This window comes from Equus quagga, chromosome 4 (genome assembly GCF_021613505.1).
Source record: "Equus quagga isolate Etosha38 chromosome 4, UCLA_HA_Equagga_1.0, whole genome shotgun sequence".
In the NCBI taxonomy this organism is placed as follows: Eukaryota; Metazoa; Chordata; class Mammalia; order Perissodactyla; family Equidae; genus Equus; species Equus quagga.
The window spans coordinates 90917759-90944524 of NC_060270.1; the positions used below are offsets into that span (position 1 = coordinate 90917759).

At 35.1% G+C, this 26766-nt stretch overlaps 1 protein-coding gene across 2 annotated transcripts in view; it reads left to right on the forward strand.

Annotated features, from left to right (window-relative positions):
* Positions 1–26033, forward strand: part of ACVR2A (activin A receptor type 2A) — an 84839-nt gene extending 58806 nt beyond the window's left edge. For both annotated transcript variants that reach the window (XM_046658837.1, XM_046658836.1), the window contains 7 exons: positions 9089–9232; positions 11596–11739; positions 12791–12936; positions 14692–14806; positions 17419–17557; positions 21190–21320; positions 22268–26033. In XM_046658837.1, the coding sequence (XP_046514793.1) occupies positions 9089–9232; positions 11596–11739; positions 12791–12936; positions 14692–14806; positions 17419–17557; positions 21190–21320; positions 22268–22462 (1014 nt within the window). In that variant the 3' untranslated portion in view covers positions 22463–26033. The remainder of the gene's footprint in view (positions 1–9088; positions 9233–11595; positions 11740–12790; positions 12937–14691; positions 14807–17418; positions 17558–21189; positions 21321–22267) is intronic.
* Positions 26034–26766: the final 733 nt, after the last annotated feature.

Below are 26766 nucleotides of genomic sequence, written 5' to 3' on the forward strand. Positions count from 1 at the left end.
TAGGTTGTCGTTTCATGCTATGTCAAATTACTATCCACTGAGAAACCAACCCGTCTGTGAAAATACTTTGTAGGATTTTCCTCTTGAATTTGAGTCTATATATGTACCTATTTCAAATTAATAAGATACTGAAAGGGTAGCATAAAATCATTCAGCCAAGTCAGTTTAGGAGAGAGTGCTGCTTTCTTATTTGGGGAGAATGCAGGGGAAATTCACTGAACTTTGCTGAGTATTTAATATGCTAATATTAAGTTATACTTACAAAATAAATACTACATCCCATAGAAGCACATCTTGAAATAGGCTGCCTCCTAAACGGTTGGAGTTTATGAACACATGTCTCTTTCATTTACCTTCTTTTTCTCTTTCACTTTCTGTCTTTTAGAATTCTCTTCTATTTAAAAGTTAATTATAAACACTTGCTTGTTGTAACAAGACAAATTATACAGAAAGAAATGTGTCCAAAAAAAGGAGAGAAAATTGTTTATTCTTTCTCTTTTTCCTTTATTACTTTCCTAAAACAACCAGTTTAACAGGTTGGTGTATATGCTTTGGCACCTTTCTCTAATCTCATTTTCAATATATATTTTTTTCTCTTTTATAAACTGTAAAATGGTATTCTACGCTTGGTTTCTTTTAACAGTATACTGAGGGCAGGTTTGAGCTCAGTACTTCTATCTCATTCTGATTAAATGATGTGCTTTTAAGTGAAATTTAGTGGAGCTTTTATGTATGCTCATGAAATACCAAAATATGATGTTTTATGAGCTTATTGTTTGTCTTAGGTTTCTGCTAAGAGCTGCAACCTACATTTCACAAATATTTTTAACATGCTATTATTTTAGCATATTTAAAATATGGTGATTCAATGCTGTTATCTTACACGTAAGCATCTTTGTGTGTGTGTGTGTGTGTGTGTGTGTGCGCCTAACTGGTAGTTCAGGGCTACTACAAATGTTTCTTCCTTCTGTGTTCCACCTTTGTGTGTGGTTCTTTTTGTATTGGTAACGTAAATTACAAGTTCCTTTTATGTATACTTCTAAACTAATTGTGAGGAGAAGTGTCATAAATTATCCATACATGCAGCTTGACAAAAAACTACTCTCGTTAGGCCTATATAAGTTGTTTCACTTACAAATGCACAGACAGACCCACTTGGAGACTGGCTGAAATTCCATGTCCAAAAGCAAAAGGAAAGGAAGGGGAGAAAGAAAAAAAAATTTAAAACAAGTTAAAGCTGCCCATTAAAATTAATCAGAGTACCTTATTTCTAAAAATGACTTACATTTAAATTTTAAAATCTTGAGTTCAGTTTTCCTTTGGCCTCTGGAGGGCCCCATCTGCCAGGTTACAAATGGGACTGACTCATAGACCAGAGTACGCATAAATTTCTCCTTGTTCCTGTCTGACAAGGAGATGATAGATAGGAAGAAGTGAATTTGCTTTTCTCTCTATTCTTAATTTCCTGGACCCCATCCTAGATCTGTTCCTTTATTCCTAGCTACTTCATTGCTATCAAAACTTCTATTAATTTGAGATAATAAAAATGAAAATTGTTTGTTAGTAAAAGCAGCGTGTATCAGATAGGCTGAGAGGTGTTCAGGTTTGTTTGTTTGTTTTGTTTTAGCTTTGCCACTCACCTAATTCTTGAGTGCCTGTTGTGTGCCAGGCACCATGCTGGATGGATCGTGGTACATGGCACAAGGACAGTCCTTGCTGGCCCTTTTCGAGCCCACAGTTAATACGTAGGTAAAAATAAGTTGGTTGATTGGTTGTTTGACTTTGCAGCTTGGAAATGAAGGGTAACTAAGGTAATAATGGTGTTGCTTCAGCAATTTTGGGCAAAGAGTAGCGAAAAGAGGAAAAATACCTGATTCCAGTTGTGTAGTGATTGGGAGAAGAGCCACATCTGGGGTGTTTGGCTAGTGTTAAGTGCTTGATAAGTGTTAGCTGTTGTTGCTAACAGAGTAACAGCTTCAAAATTGTATTCAAAGGAATCATTTTATTGAATCCGTTGTATATATATATATATATATCAATACTTTGAAATTTAGTGTAATAAAGGATTTCATTTGGAGTACTCTATTGAGCACTATACAGAGCGCATTACACATTCTAACACATTTAATCTTTTCAACACCCTATGTTGTAGGTTCTGTTTTGTCAAGTCCATTTTATAGATAAAAAAATTGAGGCACAGATAGATGATGTGACTTAGCCTTGACTCAGTCTGCTGAGGGGCAAAGTCTGGTCATTTATAGCCAAGGATTATTATCCACTGAAGTAATTTTAGTTGAATGGCATATTTCAGTAAATAGTTAGGTGGGGTCCATAAAAAACTAAAGTATGATAAAGGGATCAGAGTACATAAATTACATTTAAAATAGTTTTTATAGTGAGTGTATGTGGCCTTGTAGGTAAACATAGCCATTTTACCACAGCACAGTTTAATAATGTATAGCGTGGTCCTTTTCAGTTTTTTTTTTTTAGCTTTACTGAAGAATACAAATGGTAAAATAAATAAAAATAAAATTTCTTCTGTACTCGCTCATAAATCTGATGCATCTGAGCAGTAACCAAAAGGATGGGCAGGTCTACATCTCTTTCAGACTTTTAACCCCAGTGCTGGCTACCCTGAGGTGCTAATCACTTCTTAGGGAACTTTATTAGAAATCCTGATTTTATCCACTTTGGTCCGTCTTTGCTTTCAGGAGGAATTAGACGAGAGAAACTGTAGGAAGTAGCAGTTGGTATATCACAAAGGAATTTTGAAGGTCTAATTGGATAGAATCATGATTGTGCATTTGACAGTATCAATATTATTGAATATGTTAATATGTAATGTCTTGCTTTCCCTAGCTCACAAACATTTGTCCTGATACACTATATTATTTCTTTATAGGTTCTATTTCTACCTGCTTGGGATTAGTCTTTTTTTAAATTACCAATTATAAAATTTCTTAGAATATAAGATAATTAGATGACTAAGAAGAGGCAAATTCAGAATTTGTCAGTTTTCAAATACTTTAAGTAGGGAGTCCTTAATTCTTCTTGATAGTCCTAAGAAGTTGAGTGAGTTATCAAAAAAAAAAATGTATATATATCTTGGAATGGTTTAAATAGTAAATAAGAGAAAATTTATAGTATCTATCATATGTATTTATTTATAGTCTATAAATGACCCCAAATCTGTATTTCTAGAAGGATTTCTTTGTATTTCCATTCTGTTTAACTCTCTACTTAGTGTCTCCACTTAGATATCTCCAAGCACTTAACATTCAAGGGTAATAATCTTCCTTCTCAAATCTGTTTCTCAGTAAATGGAACCAGAATCCATTTGGGTTGTCCAAGTCAGAAATCTAGGATGTGCTCCGATACTATTTTTCTACCTAATCTTCCTCCCGCTAGTACTTACTCCCTTTCTCAAGGGTCCTCTCCTCAGGAAGATCTTCTCTTACTTAGCCTGCTGGTTTAAGGTACTCAAGGTATTAAATTCTTTTTTATTACTCTTATTTTATAATATTCAGTGTGATTCTTTGATTAGTCTTTCTTCCCCATGCTACAGTAAGTGTCATGAGAACTAGGTAGTCAGTGCCTGGCACAAACTAGGCACTCGGTAAAGATTTGTTGAGTGAATGGAGAAGTACTGTTCATTCTTTTCTGATGTTTGGCAATAGTTGTTTTCTTTTCCCCTTAAGGAATAAGCAGCAAGTCTCTTTCTCATCCTAATTATGTGACGGTAATGTGCTGATTTGGTTTTGGTAACATAGTTTATACATTGAGGCCTATTCTTGGTGTCTCTCGTTGAGTTTGGATTGATCATTCTGTAGCTTATTCTAATGTTCATTTACTGAGAAGTATATTGAGCAAAGGTATACTTTTTGGTATGCATGAATATAGCACCTACTTGCACAGTGTTATTACAGTGGCATCTTTACCTCTGAAAGCACCTGTGTGAAAACAAAATCTGAGAATGCTTAAGCCTTAGGAAGTTATAGTCTAGTTATTCATTTGGCATGTATTTCTTTCAAGGGATGAATTTTACTCTGCAGTACTGATAAGATGTTTTGATAGTAGGATTAGCTAAGCCTTGTAGATGAATTATAAATAATCCTGAATCATTATCACAGGAAAAAATCAAGGAGGAAGCAAAACTAGTTAAGCAACTAGTACAGATAAATGAGTTGTCAAATCTTTTTTGTCAGTGCTATTATTCTCTGTAGAAATATTGGAAACTGGGAAATATAATCAATGATTGGTAGAATTCTTAGTCTTCCTTTACACCGTTGACAGTATTTCTCTTAATTTTAAATTTGGGCCCTTACCTGTTTTGAGATGACTGGGAAAATGAAAATCTTGTTCTCTATCGGATAGTTTCTGAGTGTCCTCAGACTGGAAAGTACGTATGGATACTTGTTCCCGGGGCCACCACTGCTTGACGTCTTCATCTTGGATGTGGCTAAGGAAGTCGATTAACAATAGACCTGGTGTGTCACTATGTTCCACTTAATTCTTATGATCTTATTATTCCCGTCTTATTTTCTTGCCCTAGTGTATTATTTATGTTGCACGCACTCACATAGACACCACAAACATTTTTCTGTTTCACTATTATGATTCTGCTATCTTCCATGAAAGGAGACTAAAGCAGTTCAGGAAGTAGGAGATTCTAGAGATTCTTAAGACAACTGTCAGAATGTGTGATCTGAGAAACTTACTCTAGGGCTATATAAAAATTTCTTCAGTGCTGCTCCTACAGTTTTTGTTAAAGGCAATACTGCCCTCTGGTGTCCATAAGCAAATTCCAATGTGTATCTTCTCAAATTGCTTATTTTACTCTCAGAGTTTAGATTCTAGAACTTCTTAGAAAAATAAGGAACGATTATTTAAGCCTTGGTTTAGTTCATTTGATGGCTTGAAGTCCATTGGATCAGGTAACTTGGAGTCATACTAGAGTCATCTATTTAATAATACCCCTCATCAGATAGGTAATGTCCAAGATTTTTTTTGCTATTACTTTCCTCTGTTTATAAGGAAGGTTTTCCCAGTCCTCATTTTAAAATATGATACATTGGATCATTACCAACTTTTAAAAAGCTCAATCATTATTCTCCTTCCTTTGTTTTTGTAACTGATGTGTCATTTTTCATTCCATTCTGGATAAAAATCGTAATTTCTTTTGCCTGTGTTTTTTTCTTCACAAGCACGCCTTTCATATAATGATAGAGGTAAGATGCATTGATGTTTGTTTTAATGGTTGTGGAACTTTTTGTGGATGCATACTAAACATTTTGTTAGATTTTTGTTGTTGTTGCTTTATTGTGCATCCTTTATGGTTTATAAATTTATGTTACAAAGTTTTTTTTTTTTTTTTTTTTTACCACTTTTAGTATTAAAAACATGATTGATTTTCCATAGTAATAGTTTTTGGTTTTAAATAGTATACAGTTAACAATATTTATGTATAACTTAAGGTGGAATGTAGAAACAACTGTTTTAATTGATTAGAAGTTAACCCCTAATGGCTAGGTTTTTAGCCTTAAAACCCCTGTATTGATTAATTTTTATAGTATATCATTAGCTTAAATGTCAACATGTGCTCATTTTTAACAGGGGTTGGCTTTCTGGTTGAACCCATTATCTTTTCATATGATATCTGTATTTTCAGAAAGCTTCTTTCATCTTTGGCATCTTTAGCAAAGGGGCTAGCTAGGGAAGTATAACTTGATCTTTTGCTGTCTGGAAGTTTAAGGCTTTATTTAGATTAGAATTCACCCTTCATGTGGAGAACTTAGAATAAGTAAAATGATCACAGACTGTTTTACAGCTCTTTATTTCTAATAACTTATTCCAATATTAGTTACAAAAATGATATTAGATAGTGGTGTTGGGGTGGAGGGTACTTTTTGAGCTCTTGTCATTTGTTGCTTCTCAACATGGTGTCTTCTGATGCCATAATTTTCACATAGAAATGGGTAAAGAAGAGATGTAATCAGAGCCATGTTCTAATGCATATTTTTTTAACTATACAGAGTAACATCTATATGGTAAGAGAACTGGAGATTTAGGGAAAGTTTTCAGGAATTCTGCAGTCCTTATAGTTGCCCCGCCCAAAGTGTTTTTTCTGTGTAACAGGGCAAAGCCATGTTTTATGGATAACATCAGAATGTTGCTGTCATTATGAAGTTTAAGTCTGAATTTGTCTCTCCAGGTGTTCATGTATTTTAAAGATATAAATCTTTGTTCCTAGAATCAGCAGTTGAGTTTTTTGTGGTAAATTAGTATAATGAAGCTGATAAGCTGAAAGTCGTTTCTAATATTCTTAGATTATAGGATAAGGAAAAACTAGACATTAGAGATGCAGTTAAAGCTTCATATAAATTTAATGAAGGGCTGAAAAGTATGAAATAGAATATTCTAATAATTTTTCATTAAAGTGTGAAAAGGTATATTGAATGGTTTATAGATTTTATGCAGTTATAATCCATTACAGAGTTATTCATTTCTGAACCCAATCTTTTAAGTATTATTGAATATTATTTCAAAACATATCATTTGTAAAAGTTTTGACTTGTTACAGGAATGTGCCTTTGTAGACCTTTTTTCTCACCCTTTGAAAATTGGCAGTGTTCTCCTTAATTTGAGCTTTTTACTTATAAGCAATTTTAACAATAGTGTGTTTTCAGGCCGTTATATTGCTGAATATAATGGTAATGTTATTAGGGAAGTGATTTAAGATTTCTTACTGAAATAATGATAGCTTAGAAACTTGCTGAACAGAGCCTTGGAAAATTATGGAAACTTTGGAGTTTATCTATGCATCTGGAAAACATTCAATTATCTTTTTTTTCTAAACGGAGACATTGAAAATTATTTTATATTTCCTGATACTAAGGTTAATATATTAAAATCGTATTTTGACTGCTGACACGTTCTTTGTTTGAGATGTGGATTAAGTCATCTAAATCCTGTTTCATAGACTGAATCATATCTCTGTGGTTGGTACTCTTTAGAGCAGAGAATGGGTAATGTGTGTGTTATCTAGAGATGCATTATCATTCAATTTATATAAAAGTTGTTAAAATGCTTAGTGTTGAAGTTTAGGGCCGTATTACTCTTTACCTGGTTATTTTCCCTCTTCAGCTTTCAGCCCTTATCTGCATACTTTTGTTTTTTGCATCCCTGTTTTGAAAACTTGACTTTTCTAACTTATCTTTAAAGAAAGGGGAATCATTGACTTTAACTTTATAGTTATTTGAAGTTTTTCAAATTGAACTTTTTCTGTTTAGTTAGTGTAATTGCTCTTTTATGCGATTATCCAGTAATTCTTGGACTTAGAGCACTGAGTGGTTTCCTTTGCCTCTAGGAGAGTAGTTTTCAAATTTTTTCCCTCCCATCTCCACATTCACATAAGCAACATACTCCTATCAGTAGAGTCTCTTACTATAGGTATAAATGATCATTCAAGGAATGAGATAGGGAGGGTTTGGTTTTAATAAACCCTCTCCAGAGAGTCTTGTGTCCTCTCCCACTAAGAGTCATAACGTTAGGGGCCATACTTCCATAAGGTTTATTTCTGACTTCCTTGACCTGTCACTCTGTTAAACTAAAAGGCTCTTTAGCCCTACTAACCTTTCCTGTTTTGAATATGTGAAGGAAAAGCAACTTTCATAGACATTTTAAGAATAAATATCTGAGGATGAAATGAGTCTTAGGAAGCCTTCTAGTTTATCTTACTGTTTTAAAATCGAAATTCTCAAACCACTTTATAAAGATTGTCTACTTTAGAAGTAGAAACTACATATTTTTCTTCTTTAATATCTTGCAATGTTTCCATTGTTGAGGGTTTTTCTAATACAGATGTCAGCTTTTTAAAATCTTGAGTGGCACCATTGGGCTGAATGATGCCTAGAGGGAGCACTGACAGTCTTGAGGTGTTAGAAGAAACTTTTTAAAAAAGAAAAGAAAGGAAAGACAGAAAGATGCATTGACATACTATTTCCAAGTATCTTAGGTGCCTCCTAGTGTCATAACGTCTGTTGCTGTTGCCACAGAAATTTTCATTCCTCTTTACGATACTCATTATGCAGCCCTTCAAACGTTTTTATTATTTTTCTCTGGAAGCCTTCCAAAAGGCTTCCTACTTCTTGCTTTAGTTGCAGATAGTGAACTGATACAATGCCCTCAGTGAAGAGTTGCCACTCTACTTTGTGTAGGGAGCATTGCCTTGTGATTTGTTAATGTTGTTGTCCTGTTTATACAGTGTATTTGCTCCATTGTTTTTAAATTAACTATAGCAGTACACTTCTCTTTTACCATACCTTATCATCTACTATGATGACCATTCCTTTTCTGAATTATGATTTGTACTTTCTTTGTCAGTCAGCCCCACAACACTGATAAGCTTCATCTCAGATCAATTTGGGGAAGTAATTATAAGTGAAGGGATGAATTGTTAATAAGTTGAAAAATTAGAATGAATAGAACAGGTTGGCTGTAGCAACATTAACTTACATATTTCTCTTATGTGCTTTGTATTTGATGTACCTATCTGCAATGTGTTTGAGTGTGACTGTGAGTATATCTGGACTGATGAAGAGGAGACTTAAAGTTAAACAGTCGTTGGGGAAAGTAGTAGATTTTGAGGAGAGGTTTTCTTTGAGATAGCACTATAATTTGCTGTTTCTGGCACTTTTCAAATCCTCATTCTGTAAGGAAGTGTCAACTAGATGAAATCATTGGAATGCTGTTGGTAGTATCCTAAAGGTCACAGAAAATCTTAGTTGGGAAAATTAGTGAGACTGGATCAAAAAGATTGTATTTAGATCTTTTCTCCTACTATACATATATAGCAATAATACTGAATATTATTATGAAAACTCTTAATTCAGGTTGCTTGCCTTGTGGTCACTAGAGATAATTAATAATGCCAGAGAACTCAGTTTTGGCAAGATTGAACTTAATCTCATTTGTATGTGTTTACCATTTCTGTTAATTGATTCTTCAGTATACTTACTTTTTTCTCATATTTAGAATTAATATGTATCATGTGCTTCTTTTTAATAATATTATTATTGTTTGTCTGTAGGACCCAGGACCACCCCCACCTTCTCCATTACTAGGTTTGAAGCCGCTGCAGTTATTAGAAGTGAAAGCAAGAGGAAGATTTGGTTGTGTCTGGAAAGCCCAGTTGCTTAATGAATACGTGGCTGTGAAAATATTTCCAATACAGGTATGTTTATTGCATTTTTCTAACCTCCATATGTTTTTTAAAAGATGCAACTGGCTAGGTCATTGTTACTCAGAAACCCTCTGAAAACACAAGCCATATGTTCCAAGGTGGTTCTTTGTGATACTGGGGAAAGCAGTTAGCCCTTTTGTGTCTGCCTTCTCATCTCAGAAGTGGAATTAATGGTACAACAGTTGTTATGTTTGTTTGGAGTGGTGGAATTACAGTAAATGAACATACGGAAAATCTTTTGCCCATAAAAATTCTACAGAAATGCAAAGTGAAGATGAGGGTTCCAATAAAAAAATATAATGCATTGTCTGAGTGGGTTTTTTTCCGAAGACAAAGATTTGCCCTGAGCTAACATCTGTTGCCAATCTTCCTCTTTTTTTTTCTTGAGGAAAATTCACCCTCAGCTAACATCTGTGCCAGTCTTCCTCTATTTTGTATGTGGGTCACTGCCACAGCGTGGCTGATGAGTGGTATGGGTCTGCACCTGGGATCCAAACTTGTGCACCTGGGCCGCCAAAGCAGAACATGCCAAACCTAACCACTACGCCAGGGGGCCGGCCCCCCTGACTCATTAACTTTTAATATCCCACTGACGTGATCAGAAGAAAAGGCAAACAGAAGAGTGACAGAATGGTGTGCTTTTTCTAGAATTGCTGTTTGGAGGTATATTACCAGACTGATTAATTTTTGTTCTACTTTGTTTATGTAGTCATTTCAGATTTTGTTTGGTTAATTTTCAGAGGGAGTGAATCAGGACTCAAAATAATTGGTTTAATGTTGAGTCGTTTTTCTTTTTTTGGTGACGAAGCTTGTCCCTGAGCTAATATCTGGGCCAGTCTTCCTCTGTTTTTTGTATATGGGATGCCACCACAGCATGGCTTGTCGAGTGGTGTATAGGTCCTCACCTGGAATCTGAACCTGCCAACCCCAGGCTGCTGAGTAAGAGCGCTCGAACTTAACCACTACACCACCAGGCCAGCCCCAACTTGTTTTTCTTTTAGAGGGGGTAACCTCATAAAATCCTGGTCTAATGCACCTCTGAGCCGTTCTCATGTTTTGTTTTGTTCCGTTGGTGTTACAGATCTACAATGTAACCTATCTCTTGCCTATCTCTTGCTTATACACCCCTACTGCTAATGCCATGCATTGTGGTGTGATCCTGGCTGGGTTTGGTGATACAGGCTCCACTACTGCTCCTAGACAATGGATCTTCCTTATTCCAAAGTTATCATATAATCAATTTCTTTGTCTTAGTATACCTGGAGTTTAGCCTTCTTGCCTCCTCTAAAGCCTGTTTCTTAGAGTCTGTGAAGAAGTTTATTACTTTCTTGTTTTGGTAGCAGTGCAGATACTGTAAACTGCAGTTGAGTTCTCAGAGGAAGGGTCTATTCTGTTGTGCCAAGGTTCACAGATCAGCGTTCTTACTGTGTGAAAAAGCTTAAAAATTAGGGAAAGACATTCAGATTATACTAACGTAAGAGTAACAACAGCAATAACAGTAGCTAACATTTTATTGAATGCTTCTATTGTGTCAGGGAGAGTGCCTTATACATATGAGCACTCACTAATGCATGTCCAGATATTACCCATACATGTAATACAACAACCCTATAGGGCGGACACTATAGGCCCCGTTTTGCTAATGAGGAAACTGTATGTAACTTGGCAAATTTTTAGTTTGGATCCAGAAGGTTCCTAACTAGTATGCTATGGTGCCTCCCACTTTCATTATCCTTTCATTGTGAAAAGAAACAAACCCTTTGTAAGCAGATATGTAGTAGGCATGGATCACTTGCAGGCATAAATAAGTCTATGGTGTTTTAAGTTATTGTGTTGCATATTTATATCCCATTGCGCTCTCATTGACTTTGTGGGGTATTCTAAATATTATGTTAAGAATGTTTGATGTAATGTTAGTCTTTGAAAAAAAACTGTTTTCTATTTAGATGAAGTCATTCTATCTGAATTTCATCTCTCAGAGAGATTATTCTGAATAGCAACACAAGTAACTTCACACCAAGATGAAATTACACTGTAGTAGGAATTTGTAAGCAGAATGTGTTGCCATTGTTAGGTACACAGGTGCAGGATTTCTGACCATCTCCTGTGTTTACAAACTAGAAACAAAGAAAAGTATATTTTGAGGTAATAGGGCAGGGCAGGCATTTGGTCTGGAACTGTTACCTATTGTCAGAGTTTTTTTTAATTAAAAAAACAGGACAAGACAAAACCAAAGAATCTTTTAATAGCTTTCTTTTCTTATTTTGTCTTAGAAGTTACTTGAGTAATCTCTTAGATATGGCTTATTTCCTGCTACTCTTTGCATTCTTACTATTCTTTCTTTTTAACTTTAGGACAAACAGTCATGGCAAAATGAATATGAAGTCTATAGTTTGCCTGGAATGAAGCATGAGAACATATTACAGTTCATTGGTGCAGAAAAACGAGGCACCAGCGTTGATGTGGATCTCTGGCTAATCACAGCGTTTCATGAAAAGGTAAAACCGCTTTCCGTGTTAACTCATAGTCAAGTCAAGTTGGGCTTACTTGCTTCATGTTGGCTACAAATCCCTCTGGGATTTGTATATTATTATAGTTGGGAACAGTATGTTATTTTCTGGAAATGGTATGTTGTTATAGTGGTTAATATGTATAAATAAAAAAATCTGTTTTAAAAGGTAATTTATTTTAATAAAAGAGCAAAAATGGCAACTTTTTCGCTTAACCCTCTACTTCTGTAATACCAGTCTTTTGTCCCTGATTTCTTATGCTATAATTACCTCTCTTACAAATAATTATTTTAGTATAGCCAGTGGTTAGTAATTTTCATTTACCATTTATGATCCATTTTGATTACATGAACTGTTTTTTCAGCTTGAATTTTGTTTCTTAAAACTCTTTAATCAGTGTGGCTTTGTGACAAAACTAGAGGCAGAAATTTATCTGATCTTTGATCTGTTACTAATTTGTAGGGTAATTATCACCAAAGCACACTTGCTATTTTCCTTCAGTTCTTACTTTGAGTTAGTATGCAAGTCCACATTAATGAAACAGGAAATTGTGTTCTCCTTGGCAGTCAGTTTCATCATTGTCAAATATGAGTGGCTTTTTGACTTCTCTTAATTCTTGACCAAAAGGATGGCAGTGTCTTTATGGTAGTTCTTGTGTATATATTTTAATTTTGTGTTCTCCTAGTCCTATGATATAACATCTCTGTAGTCCATATGTTTTAACTTTTTAAATGTTTTCTAAAACTTTAGGCTTTCAACTAAAAGTCTTTTTTTAAAAAAATGTTGCCTTCTAATAGGGGAAAATTGACCAACTGTGCTTGTAGCAAACCTTTAAAGATTAGTGGTATTCTTTTCTAGTCAAATGTTTATTAATGTGAAACTTGAACCATTCCAGAAAGATTATTCTTTGGATTTCATTATTCACTGAAAGGAAAGATACATTGCTTTCCATAATCTCTTAAAAGTAAAAAGGAAAGTCTCCATATACATAAGGCTTTTGTCAAGAGCATAAGTTGTTTTTTTTCCCCCCTTTCTTTAGGGTTCACTGTCAGACTTTCTTAAGGCTAATGTGGTCTCTTGGAATGAATTGTGTCATATTGCAGAAACCATGGCTAGAGGATTGGCATATTTACATGAGGATATACCTGGCCTAAAAGATGGCCACAAACCCGCCATATCTCACAGGTAGAGCTAAATTTATATTATTTTCCCAAATAATTCAGTATTTGTTTATTATTTAAATTTTTAATCCTCTGGGCTAAATTCACTTTTCCCCTAGTTATCTAATCATGCTATAGGAGGCAGTTGATTTTTATTTGTTTTTCACATTAGCTTTGAGATTGGCCAGGAAATATTTTGGATAATGTATATGTTAACATCATTAGCTTAATTGTTAGTCAGCATTAGTTTAATTATTGTTTTAATTTGTTTAATTTCTAAAAGTATGGTTAAGAATGAAAGTGTATTTTCTCTTTCTCAAAGGAGAAAGAAATTTGTTTTACGTCAAAACATGATTTACTTCAAAGATGATTGTAAATAGGTATAAGGGGATGTAATTAAGGAGAGCCCTTGACTATCTTTTTTGCTTGTGTTTTGAATGACCGTATGATCATTATGTGAGCCGAGGTGGAAGGAGACATCATTTGAACAACTGGCTTTACTTAAATGCCTTTTTCAGTGAAGAAATAGAACTTGGAAACAACAGTTGTCATACCCTCAAAAGGGAAAATGTTAGTTCCTTAAAAGCGGGATTCAGTTTGCCATCGTGTATTTAACTTCCTTGAACATAGGATCAGTTTGTCATCTTCTTGTTCATTTTGAAGGTGGTTGCTTTAAGAGTAGATAGCTGATTCATTTAATAGATATTTAATTTATATAGATATTTATTTGAGTGACACAGGTGGTGTTTTAGATTTCTGGGAGGAATTGCTTTTAATCCAACTCTAATATAGATTTTGATTTTGCAAACCTTAAATGACATCCACTTCAGATATAGTTCCCCTTTCTCCCCACCTTTCTGCGTACAGTCTAACTGCCTCTTCCTGGATTTTTGCTTTCCTCATCTAGTCCTATAGGAAATGCCCAAAGGTTATTAGGAGTGGGGTCCTTAGAAATCTTTTGAGTCCAGTCTGGTTTTTGTAGCACTTGTGGGTGTCTACCTGTGCCTCTCCTATCCCCCTCTTGGTCTCTGTGTCGACACACAAATTTAACCACTGCTCATAGCATAGATGCATTTAGTCAGGGTATAGTAATTTCTAGTATGAACCAGTTGAGGCTAGTGTAGAGAGGAGGATATCTGATTGCCTTAAAATGGTTATTAGTCTTTTTCAGAAGACCAGGATCTAGCTGGAGCAGTGTACATTTATGGTGAAAAATTTCTATCTGTTATACGTTTCTAGAGATGCTTTTCTACACCCAGGTTGATGAATATAAGAACCACTAAAATAAGGGACCATTCTAAAATGTAGGCATTTATCAGTAGGCAAAGGCCCCAATTCAGCTGTTATTTGAAAATTCTTTCATTCTGGTTTCTCAATTTCAGTTTCAAAGGGAGTTTCTAACTATAAACTGAAACATTTTTATAATCTTAAAAACATCAATTTTATAATTGGTAGATAGGAATGACAATGATAACATGTAGGCTGGACAGTACTTTTGGAATGGCACATCTTTATAAAACTTGTTAATGGAGAGAATTCCTTCTTTCTGTCCATGTTGTGAATAGGAATGTGTCACTGTACTCTTGTGCTTCAAGCTATATGGAGACTTTGCTTAAGCTTTTTCTTCCTCTCTCCCTTTTTCTGTATTTCATCTCTCAAATAACTTTTTTCTGGCATACGTGGTATGCCATAAGAGTTCCTCTTTCCTACTTTCAATGAAAATTTTTAAAAGATAACTTATGTAAACTTAATTTGAATACTTTATCTTTCTATTTGCAAGGGACATCAAAAGTAAAAATGTGCTGTTGAAAAACAATCTGACAGCTTGCATTGCTGACTTTGGGTTGGCGTTAAAGTTTGAGGCTGGCAAGTCTGCAGGTGATACCCATGGACAGGTAAGGATGATGACTATAAAGTGTAAGAAAAAATGCTCTTGTCTTGTATTTTTTTAGAATGGACTATTTGGACTGAATTGATCTGAAATCACCGTGGTGGTCATTAAATTGGCATCTAATGTAAAATGTCTCTCTTAAGAGTAATATGTTACATTTGCTGAGGAAGACATTTTGATATGGTAGTGAAGGACTGTTAGGACCTCAGATGGTTTAGATCAAGCAATTCATAAAACAACCTAGACAAGTGGCATGAGATTCTAATCAAAGAAGAACCCAACATATTTTAATAGACCTCATTCTTACAGAGTTCTTAGAATTAACTCAGTAGTTTTAACTTAATTTTTTTCACTGTCTTAAGAGGAATGGAAGAATAATCAGTTACTATTCATGCTACAGTCTGTTAAGATCTACTGCCCAGTTGTCCAGTAAACACTTACAGTTTCCTGCTTCTTGGTCTTTATTGCTTCATTAACTCTTTAATCAAATTTATAGCTTTTCTCTGAATTCTCTCCTGAGTTCAGAGCATTGTAAAGCTCTGAGAGAGAAGCCTAACTCTAGTCAAGGTCTGCATGAAGAGATCTCAGCAGTGGGAATCTTGTAGAAGGCCAAAGAGAAAAGGGACATTATCCGTACATTTTATTGTCAGAAACTGTGAAGCTAACAAAAGTGTTTTCACTCCTACAAGATTACCTTTTAATCAAAAAACTGGTTTGACCTGAAAGGTAACATTTCCTTACAAAGTCGGATGATTGAGGTTTCATGTGATCATTTGTTCATCTTTCAAATCATGTAGATTTTTTGGTCATCTTATTCTCAGCTTTCTTTTCTTCTATCCTGTTGACCTCCAGGTTTTTTTCTATCCTATTGACCTCGAGGTACACAGTTGTTAAGGACTCATAGCACAACAAATTTTGGCAATATTGACTCATGATTTAAGAATTTAGCTTGGAGCAATGGTCAGCAGTCATAGTTCTAGACAAGTTGACTTTGAATGTATTTGGGAATAAAGGCAGTTTTGTGGAGAATATTACTGAGATGGGAGATTGTGCAGGAAGCCTAGGGACAAATTTCTGAGCTGAAAGTATGATTGATTATCATCAGACTAAATTTTGGGAACAGTTTAATCCTTTGGTACCTCATAACCCCTCACCCCTTGTTTTTTCTAAGAAAAAATTTTGGGACTCATTCATATCTTTTAATGCTCACAATTGTGTTACATGATGAGGAGAAAATAACTAATTACTTACATCATTGGTTCCTTGACTTTAGATTTCAAGGATCAGAAAATTTTAAAATGCATGCTATTGCACATTTTATATATTGCAAAGAACACTGGAAAAAAATAAGATTTTTTAATCTGTTATCTTCAGTTTATAAAAGAGAGGACATATAACACTAAAGAGGTAGATAAGTCATTATTTTGTAAGAAAAGTAGTAGTTTGGATTGCACGCATTTATCTTTGGGAGAAAAGTAGACTTTTGGGAACTGCTTGCTTTTGGTACAATTAAAATAGTTATTTAAAGTAGTAAAAGAAGCAGAGCTACTTTTTTTTCTTTCATGCGTTCTCCTTATTAAATGAATTAAAAACTTGACCTTTAGGGTCTTAGTGATCTGTCCTTATTTTTTTTTTAAACATCTCTATTATAGGTGTATTTGCAGATAATTGCCTAACTTCCAATCTAAAGGTCACAGTCACCTAAGGATGGAACTTTTTGGAAATACCAGTATCTGGGCTGCTCCCTAGATCTACTAAAACTCAAGTAGATTGTGATTCCCCAGCTATTTCACAAAAAATGTTTAAGCATTCTTATATGAATGTTGTCAAGCACCAACCAAAGCTAGCTGTACTTGCTTAGTAACCATAGTTACATTACTAAGAAATACCAGATTGTTAGGGACAGATATAAATAAAGAACTCCAAAACAGAATTCATGAATAAATAAATACACAGACTTTGTACAAATAGATCTTTAAAAAGTTTATCCATGTTTTACTTGGCCAATTCTTTTTATGTTTTGTATAGTTTATTAGTTTTTTTAATACAGAGAAAGAGAAACCCTCAAAAAAAAGAATTTTTTTTTAAAAAGGTACATTTAAAACACTATGCAAAGTTACAGTTGAAAAGTATACAACTTTTTTCCTACATTCTTCTCCTCACAACCAGTTTTGTTTCTTGTGATTATTTCCAGAAGGGGGAAAAGATTCTAAGCCTATACCAGCATAATATCTGTTGATATATTTATTAATGTACCCAGAAAGGATCTTAGTGTATCTGCTGCTTTATTCCTTGATGTTTTCATCCTTCAGTATTTTCGGAAATCTTTCCATATCCGTCCTTAGAGATTTATCTCATGTGTTTTAAGAGCTGTATAGTACTCTGTTTGTTTAAGCAGCCCCTACTGATGGATCCTTCCACTGTTTCCAGTGCCTTGGCTGTTGTATTACTTGAAATGGAATAAAATTCTGCTTGACCCTCTAGTCTGGTGGTCATAATTTAGTTACCGTATCTGATAGTAGACCACATTTGGTTTTGATTCTTTTTACAAAATCATAAAATGTTAGTTCATAAAGTTAATGAATGAGTACTGTTTGCTTTCAACATCTTTTTCAGGTTGGTACCCGGAGGTATATGGCTCCAGAGGTATTAGAGGGTGCTATAAACTTCCAAAGGGATGCATTTTTGAGGATAGATATGTACGCCATGGGATTAGTCCTGTGGGAACTGGCTTCTCGCTGTACTGCCGCAGATGGTAAGGGAAAAAATATTTTGAAAAAAGATATATATGCCTACTACACATATATGAAAAGGGATGATTACATTCAAAGGTAATATTTTAAAGGGCAATTTTTTTTTTTTTTTAAAGAGACTCCAAGAGGTGGTGGCTTAAAGAGAATTCAGGAGGCAGAGGATAGAGCGGGCAAGAGAGGAAAGCTCCTGATAGGTAGTGATTCTGTACCATTGCCACATGTTTTGCTGGGCATTTCACATACTTTTAGTTTATTTCCTAAAACAACTTTGGAGGTAGTTATTATCTCAGTTTTACAGATGAGGAATTTAAGGCTCAAATTTTAGCTAGAAATTAAGTAGCTTGCCTATTTTAGCCTCAAGGTAATAAATGGTGAAACCTAGATTTGAAACTGTGATCCAGATGTGGAGAGAGGGCTGCTACTTTGGTTAGACCCCATGAGTCCTGCCCCCAGGTTCTCAAGTCAGCTCTTGTGGCGAGAGGAGATGTGAGTAGAGAGGAGATGCAAGTAGAGTCAGGGGACTTTGCCTCCTGGGACACTCAGGCTGAGTCTGTTCAGCACTCCCATAATGCCAACATATAGCTAACCAACCAGATTGAATTTACAGTCTGTGCTCCCTGACACAGAACTGAACGTGCGTTTGGATATACCACAATTTAAATTCTGCCTCCTTAAAGCTTTGAAGTCTGACCTGATGTGGACATTATTGTGAATATTCATTACATGTCCTAGCGCAGCACCTTGGTTCTAAAGGATTCCTGTTTTTTGTTCTTGTTATTGAAGTCCTTGTTGAAGCCTGATAAATATTTGCATTCATTGATTGATTATAAACCTACATACTATATTCCTGGTGTGACAAAATTATAAGTAGTGTTCTAGGTCCTCTGTAGTGCTCCTCATAAGATCCGAACTCTCTTCGAGTTAACAGCACTTGTTTGGGTGTGAGAATATACAAACTTTCTGACTGATAAACTCCCAGACAAATGTAAATTTGCTTGATCTGTTTATTTTTTGTTTTAATTTATAATTGCCTGAAAATTTTCTGTGGATTGTGAAAGACTATAGCAGAAATTGTGTTGAATATTTAAAAAGGTATAACCAACGTAACCGATATTTATAAGAATACTTTATTTTCTGAGTTCTGTAATAGTCACTCAGTATAGGACAGACTACCTCCATATATGAAATCTGATTTGGGGTACTGTGCTTTTAAATGGAACTTAGTAGAGAGTGCTCAGGAATGGACATCCATTCATTCTTCCAAGATTGGGTGTTTGGCATGGGAGTGGATCCAGAACCTAAGAAAGGTTGAAGCAATTTGGATGGCTCAAGCTTAGCTTAGAAGTCTACAGGAAAAAGAGTAAGCCGTTCAGTGTATTTAGTCTCAAAGTGGAAGAGGAAGTACATTTATTATGTGCATTTATGGAAGCAGAAGTAGGTCAGATGGCAGATGTTATAGGAATATATATTTCATAAGAACTTTATTAATATGAACTCTCCAAAGCAAACCATTGCATATGGGGTTATGCGGGATACACAAGACGCAGCCTTTAAGTAATGTACAGTTTAGTTAATGTGATAAAATATATCCTGGACGGTTAACTCTACAGTAAGGTAAGTGTGAATTGTCTAGTCGAGTGCTCAGTACATAGGTATTCAGAAAATGTTTTTGGATGAATGTAGTCCCTGAGAAATGTAAGGGAGTGTTATGGGAGTTTTGAAGAGTGAGAAATTGCTTTGTTTGTGGGAGGGGTTATCAGGGGAGATTTTATGGGAAAAGAAAAGGATGGATGCTGACATTTCTTAAATGCCTTGCATGTGCTATGTAATGCTTAATTGCAGAGTCAGTAATTTCTGACTCAAGTCAGAAATTGGGGCAGAAGGGACAGTGTGAACATTGCTAAAGTGAGTGCTTTAAAATTTGTTGAAGGCTAATTCTTGATGGTTCAATTCATTGATTCCCAAACTTTAATGTGCATACCAAACTCCTGGGAATCTTGTTAAAATTTAGATTCTGACCCAGTTGGTCTGGATTGAGTCCTGATATTTACATTTCTTACAAGCCACCAGTCAGTGCCAGTGCTGCTGACCTGTGGACCACACTTTGAGAGGCAAGGATTGAACAGACACCTTAGAATGTCAGTACAATGAGCCCTCTGGATCCACTGGTTCCGTGTTCGGGGATTCAACCAACTGCAGATCGAAAGGCCCACTATGGTTGCCTTTGTACTGAATGTGTACGGACTTTTTTTTCTTGTCATTCCCTAAACAATACAGAATAACAACTATTTTTATAGCATTTACATTGTGTTAGGTATTATAAGTAGTAAGTAATCTAGAGATGATTTAAAGTATATGAGAGGATTGCATAGGTTATATGCAAATACTCTGGCATTTTGTATAAGGGACTTAAGCATCCCTGGATTTTGCTGTCTGTGGATTTTGGTTATCTGCAGGTAGGTCCTAGAACTAGTTCTCTCCATCCCCAAACCGAAGGACAAGTGTCCTCTCAGTCACTGGAAGTGCTTAAGCAGAGACTGACTATCAAGGCATCAAGGATTCTTACAATTCAGAGAGGGTTGAGTTATATGGCCTCCTTCATGATTTATTATTCATAACTTATATCTATCCAAGACTATTGGTGCATTTCAAGAGCTTGTACAAGGTTTATGTCTATCCATGGACACATCTGGTCACTGAAATTGCTCATTAGTGACTGGTTTCTTTCAAGGGGAGACAGTACACTGATTGAAAGCACAGACTTTAAAGTCGTTCATAGAGCTGTATTCAAATTCCAGCTCTACCACTTAACAGCTTTATGTCCTCGTGCAAATTCTGGAACTTTTTTGAGCTTTCCTCTCTGTAAAATAGAAGTAATGCTATCTTCACTTTGTGAAGATAAAATGGAAGTAAATAGTATATGTAAAGTTCCTGGTCAGGATAAGTGCTCATCAAATATTAGTTATTATTAACTCCTAACTGCATTTTCCTATTTGAGTGGGCCTACAAAGAAAGGATCATTTATGTTGAATAAATCCTGCTTATTCTTGAAGGCACATTCTGACTTCTTGGGAACCCTGTTTGGAGAGTATGTGATTTTTTAAAAACGAAGTGTCTTTTTGGCAGCTCTTGTGAGGGCAGAGAAGAGGTGTGACTTTGAAGTACCTAATTCCTCACATGCAGCGTGTAACGGGTTTGAATGTGTCATAGAATAAAGATGGTTATAACAGATTAAACCTGAAATCTTCAGAGATGGAAGCACCAACAGTCAGGTCTGAATTGCAAGAGGAGTGGGTACCTTAAAGGGATATAATATCCTTGGTTTGCAAACATCCATGGTTCCCTGTGCCCTCTATACGTATGGAGACAGGCATTCCTCATCCAGTAGATAAGAAAGCTCCTTACACATCCTTAGTAGGGTTACATACCAAGTCATGGACTTTTAATTTCCCTTAAATTAGAGTTTGGGTCACACTGTGGTATAAGTATGGCTGAGGGTCCATTTCTCTCCTGTCATTATAGCATGTAACAGTTGGGAAAAGGTGATACAAAATATGTTTTAGAAAGTTTATTTCACTTTGGAAGTCAGGAAAATTTGAATTAAAATGACTTTTTTTCTTTTTTTCCATTTCAGGACCTGTAGATGAGTACATGTTGCCATTTGAGGAGGAAATTGGCCAGCATCCATCTCTTGAAGACATGCAGGAAGTTGTTGTGCATAAAAAAAAGAGGCCTGTTTTAAGAGATTATTGGCAGAAACACGCTGTAAGTTATACAGTTAGCTTTTCATTTGAAATTCCAATAAAATGCTTTTCAGAGGAATGATTTCTCTCTCTGTACATTTCTCTTTCTTCTGGGAGGATTTTCTGGGGAGGTGATATTCATACAGGATGCTCTGTACTGCAGTTCTAGAATCAGCAGTTAGGGCTAAGTCTGTATACTCATAAGGGAGATGGTGAAGTCATCGAGCCTTAGGGGGCTCTTCATCTCTCTGCTCCTGTGCAAATAAGTATGTCTCCTGTTTAGTAAGCTTCTCAGGGAAAGGAGTGCCTGCAGATAGATGCATAACCTTTCTGACCACCACCATTCCACATTTTAAAAAGTGCTATTTTAAAAAGTGAAGCATCCATTTTCTCCTCTTTATGGGAGTTTGTTTTTTAGCCTTTTGATTTGGGATTGGAAACTTTCAAGTTCTTAATAATGCTCTAAAACTAGGGACTAGGTAGATGAAGGATGGAACAGTATTGCCCTGGTTATTTTGGTCTTGATATAACCAGAAACGGATAAAACCAGGTAGGAAATCCTCAAGGATGACTTTCTAAACTTTCTATTTAATTGCAGGATAGAAATGTGGATATTAAGTAAGAAACACTAAAATTCGGTAGACCTCCTTTAGCCTTGGTTTTGAATTCAATTCAAGGGTTAGCATTGGTTTCTGAACAATAGATGGGATTTTTGGACTTAAAACAATGAATCACCTGCTTTGATAGTCTGCAGTGCTTAAAAAAACGTGAATTCTCCTAGTGCTTTTCTTCATGTTGCTGCACTCAGTAGATATTCAAAAGTGACTATTGACAAATAATATCAAACTTAGCCAATCTTGAAACTTTCTTTGGCTCAGAAAACTAGCAATTTCTTTATGGAAATTTTATTCTATTTCCTAATAGAAAACAAAAATTGCTGTGGTGTTTGAATGTATTTTTTCTTTTTAGGGAATGGCAATGCTTTGTGAAACAATAGAAGAATGTTGGGATCATGATGCAGAAGCCAGGTTATCAGCTGGCTGTGTAGGTGAAAGAATTACTCAGATGCAAAGACTAACAAATATCATTACCACAGAGGACATTGTAACAGTGGTCACGATGGTGACAAACGTTGACTTTCCTCCCAAAGAATCTAGTCTATGATGGTTGCATCACGTGTACACTGAGAAACAGGACTCTGAACTGGAGCTGCTAAGCTAACGAAACTGCTTACAGTTTATTTTCTGTGTGAAACGAGTAGGATGTCTCTTGGACATGTTGCAAAGAAGACCCTCGTTTAAAATGTGGCTCTGTGAGACTTATGACATTACCTGTAGCAGAGACGTGAAGGACATGAGACTAAGAGAAAAGTTACAAACTCTACAAAGAAACTTTTGAAAAAGTGTACATGAAGAATGTGGCCCTCTCCAAATCAAGGCTCTTTTGGACCTGGCTAATCGTGTTTGAAAACTGACATCAGATTTGTTAATGTCTGTGAGAAGACACTAATTCCTTAAATGAACTACTGCTATTTTTTTTTAAATCAAAAACTTTTCATTTCAGATTTTAAAAAGGGTAACTTGTTTTTATTGCATTTGCTGTTGTGTTTCTATAAATGACTATTGTAATGCCAATATGACACAGCTTGTGAATGTTTAGTGTGCTGCTGTTCTGTGTACATAAACAAAGTCATCAAAGTGGGGTACAGTAAAGAGGCTTCCAAGCATTACTTTAACCTCCCTCAACAAGGTATACCTCAGTGCCACGGTTGCTAAATTATAAAATTGAAAACACTAACAAAATTTGAATAATAAATTGATCCATGTTTTGTAAGAAGGTATTACAAATTCACTGTGTTATTTAAGAAAAAAAGGTAAGCTATGCCTAGTGCCAACGTAAGTGGCTATTTGTAAAGCAGTGTTTTAGCTTCTCTTGTGCTAGCTTGTAATTTAAGGAAAAAAAGTGCTGTTTTTTGAAATGGAAAAATGGTGTCATTTCCCCCTTCTTCCCATGTTTTAAAGCTTCATCTTATATCCGGTTCCCAAAATATTGCATACTTACCTAAGTATTTTTTTTAGGTGTGTTGTGTTTCGGGAATATTTGAAAATTTAAAGCATGATTTACATTTTTTTAAATGAGCTGTAACACTGGAAAGCTCTTCATTTTTATTCTTTTAAAATAGATTTTTTTCCTATTTATATATGTAAAACTGTAGTGTATTTCTTTTCACCAAACAGTATGTGTGTGGGACATTCTTTATTACTGTTTCAGGATCGCCTCAGGAAGTGTCATTACTCAGAATTCCTCACTCTCTGCTTTGAGACTTGTAACTTTATCACGATATTTCTGCTTGGTGCCATCTTGACAGAGTAATATTTGATGTCTGTGATACATAAAGAATTATCCTAGGATAGAGATTTTAAATTTTAAGCACAGATTTCAGATGTTACTGCTTTAAAACAAATCAGGGATAACAAGTTAAACTTATAACTAACTTAAAATATGCAATGACATTTAGAGGTAACCAATGTTGATGTAGGTGACACAGCCTAGTCTCCTCCTGCAAATTGCTTTCCCAACTAACTCTGATATTAATTTAGAATAGTTCATGCCTTATCCTTGATTAAAAAAAAATGGAATTGATCATAGGTAGGTGCCAAAGTGCTTTTCAAAACAATATTACATTAGAATATAATTGGATTCTTCCTCAAATTTATACAGGCCAAAGTAAAACATTAATTTCCTGAGTTTCTAGATTACTGACCAACAAATAGCCAGTATTACGCTGTGTACTTTTGTCAGGTCATTTAAAAATGAATACATTAATTTTATAAAAGAAGTTTTTACATGTCACTATCAGGAGCTCACTGTGAATGTTATCTTCAAATGGCTATTTAACCACACAGTACACTACATTTTACATATAAATGCACAATCTCTGGGAATAATAAATTATTTATAAATAATACATAGGTCAACAGACTCTAAGCAGGGAGGGAAAGAAGAGTAATAGCATTGTTGTCTATGTGCCACACACCATACAAAACTTTGTGCTCTTGGTCACACATGTATCCAAGGTTTCATTGTATTCCTAAGAATTTCCATTTCAATGTTGAGTTCACCTCTTTATTTCAAAAAATAGTTGGCCTCTCAATTTCTTGATTTGGTTTTGCTTCCACTTCGAAACTAATGAAGAAGGGAAAATGATGAGAATGTTCATACATGAAAATTGTTGATCTCCTGAAGACTAATTTCTACCTGTTCTACATTTAATCCTGTTTCTAAAAGTTAAAAAAAAAATCGAAACAAAAACAAGGAATATTATGATGAATGTTTGGCTTATGTGAGGTCTAGAGATAAATTTTGTAAGACCAATTATTCACAAGATAGAAGTTTTCTCTTCATGTTAGAAAAAGTTTTTAGAAATCCTGGTTATTGTACTTAACTAGCTAACCAATTTTAAAACTTGTATCCTTTTGAGAACTATATTAATATAAAAACACTTTTTATAAGCAGTAAATAATAATGTTCCAGTGACTACCTGTCCTGATACCTAGTCTTGTTAAAACTTTCTTTTGCAGGGCATTTTCATGTTTGGTTTACAGTCAGTGCAGAGTGGGCAAGTTAACAAAAAGTTTGAGCTAGGGATGCTGAAATAAAGAAAGATGAAAGAATGAGAAAAATGACTTGTTTTGGGGTTAGCTAAGACCCCAGTAATTTTTTCCTCATGTGTATGGTGCTCTTTATGATTCATCTTGTATTTTGCCTTTCTGACACCCATCCGAACTGCTGCTCTAACGTATACTCTTTACCTTGCCCAGATCTCCGTGTAAGGAATGCTTTATGATCAACTGCCATAGGACTGATGGATTAACCAGTGTTTGGCTTTATTCAAAGTCTATGCCCTGCACAGCTCTTGTATGTATTTTAGATGCTAGGAAGTTTTTAGCATGTGATGTGTGATTCTTGTTTGAATGTTTATTACAGGTACCTTGTGAATTCCAGAACAAGAGACTGTGCCTCACAATTGTTGGTCCCGTGAACTCACACTATCTTTCATGGTGATGTTTTGAAAATAGAATCAGGAAAAAAACCCAACAAGTTTGGAATTTAAAAATAGAATCATATATCATTAAATTGAAAAAGAATCTCTTTTTCCCCCTTTCCTCACCCCTATGTAACAGCTACATTTAAGTAAAATGCAGATGGTAGGGAAAAAAACCCTGGCCAGAGGATAGTTTAGTGGAATAAACTGATTACTGTTTTTAAAAAAAATGCTTCACCACAGATATTTTCCAGTTTCTCTTTTTTACCTTTTTAAAAAATTACTTTTTAGGAATATTTGGTATAATGTGCATAAAATTATTTACTGATTTATGGGCAAAATGATACAAGTAGCATCTTGATTGAACATCATTTACCTCAGATACTCAACCAGCAGTACATTTTTTATGCAGTCTCAACCCATATCCTATTTGTTACCTCTCAAAATATTGGTAAGCAATTATTTTAGCTTTATTCTGTATTTCTTGTCAGTGTTTTGGGCACAGGTTGTTGTACTACTGTCAAATTGTACTTGCTGTTTTTTTCTGCAAGTATTTAACAAAAAGCTAAAAAAAAAAAAAATAGCCCCATAAAACCCCACCTTGGATAAGTGATTGTTAAATATTGTACAAATAAAATGTATGCTATCCCCATTCCATCCCCAAGTTAAATAAAAAAATGAATTATGGTATGATTTGCATATGCAGTTTTTCTTTAGCTGTATGTTCTTCTTAAAGAGGGGAAGAGTAGCTTTGTAATTTATAGTGAAGTTTACACCTTGAAATTTGCAAGAATGGAGACTGGTGAAAGAAGGGAGGTCTGTCAGCTGTGGCATTTCCCTCCTTTGTTTTCTAAGCAGATTGTATTCCCACTAAAGTATCTATGTTGGTCCTGCCAGTTTTAGGAAGCCAGAGGCTAGCTGGCATTAATTACATTGCCTTTTCATATGGAAATAATAGAGAAGTGTGGCTTAGGAAATGGTCATGAAAGATATAAACTACACTTCTCAACTATGTAACTAATTGAATGGAATAATTCTGGTATTTTCATTTAGAGTCATCAGTAAGAGTAATCATCAAAGAAACTAGCTTTCATTATCATTTTTAATGTTGTAAAGGCTTTTCTTTATCCTGTGGCTTTCAAAGAAAAAGAAGGTGGAAAAGCCCCACATTGTCATATTGTGTGTCATAATTTTACACCAACGGATTCTCAGTTTTTTAGGGTAAAGGTGAAGGAAGGGGCAACACAGGTTATGGTGGTCTGAAAGAACCTGCATTTGCTTCCAAAACAAATGAAAATGCACACCATGGTGGAACCTGCATGGGACCGCTACAGAAAGACTGAAATTGTTTTTCACAGCTGTGTTCTGCAAAACACTGCTTCTTCAGGAAGTCAATAGTATATACTCAACACATATGGCATTA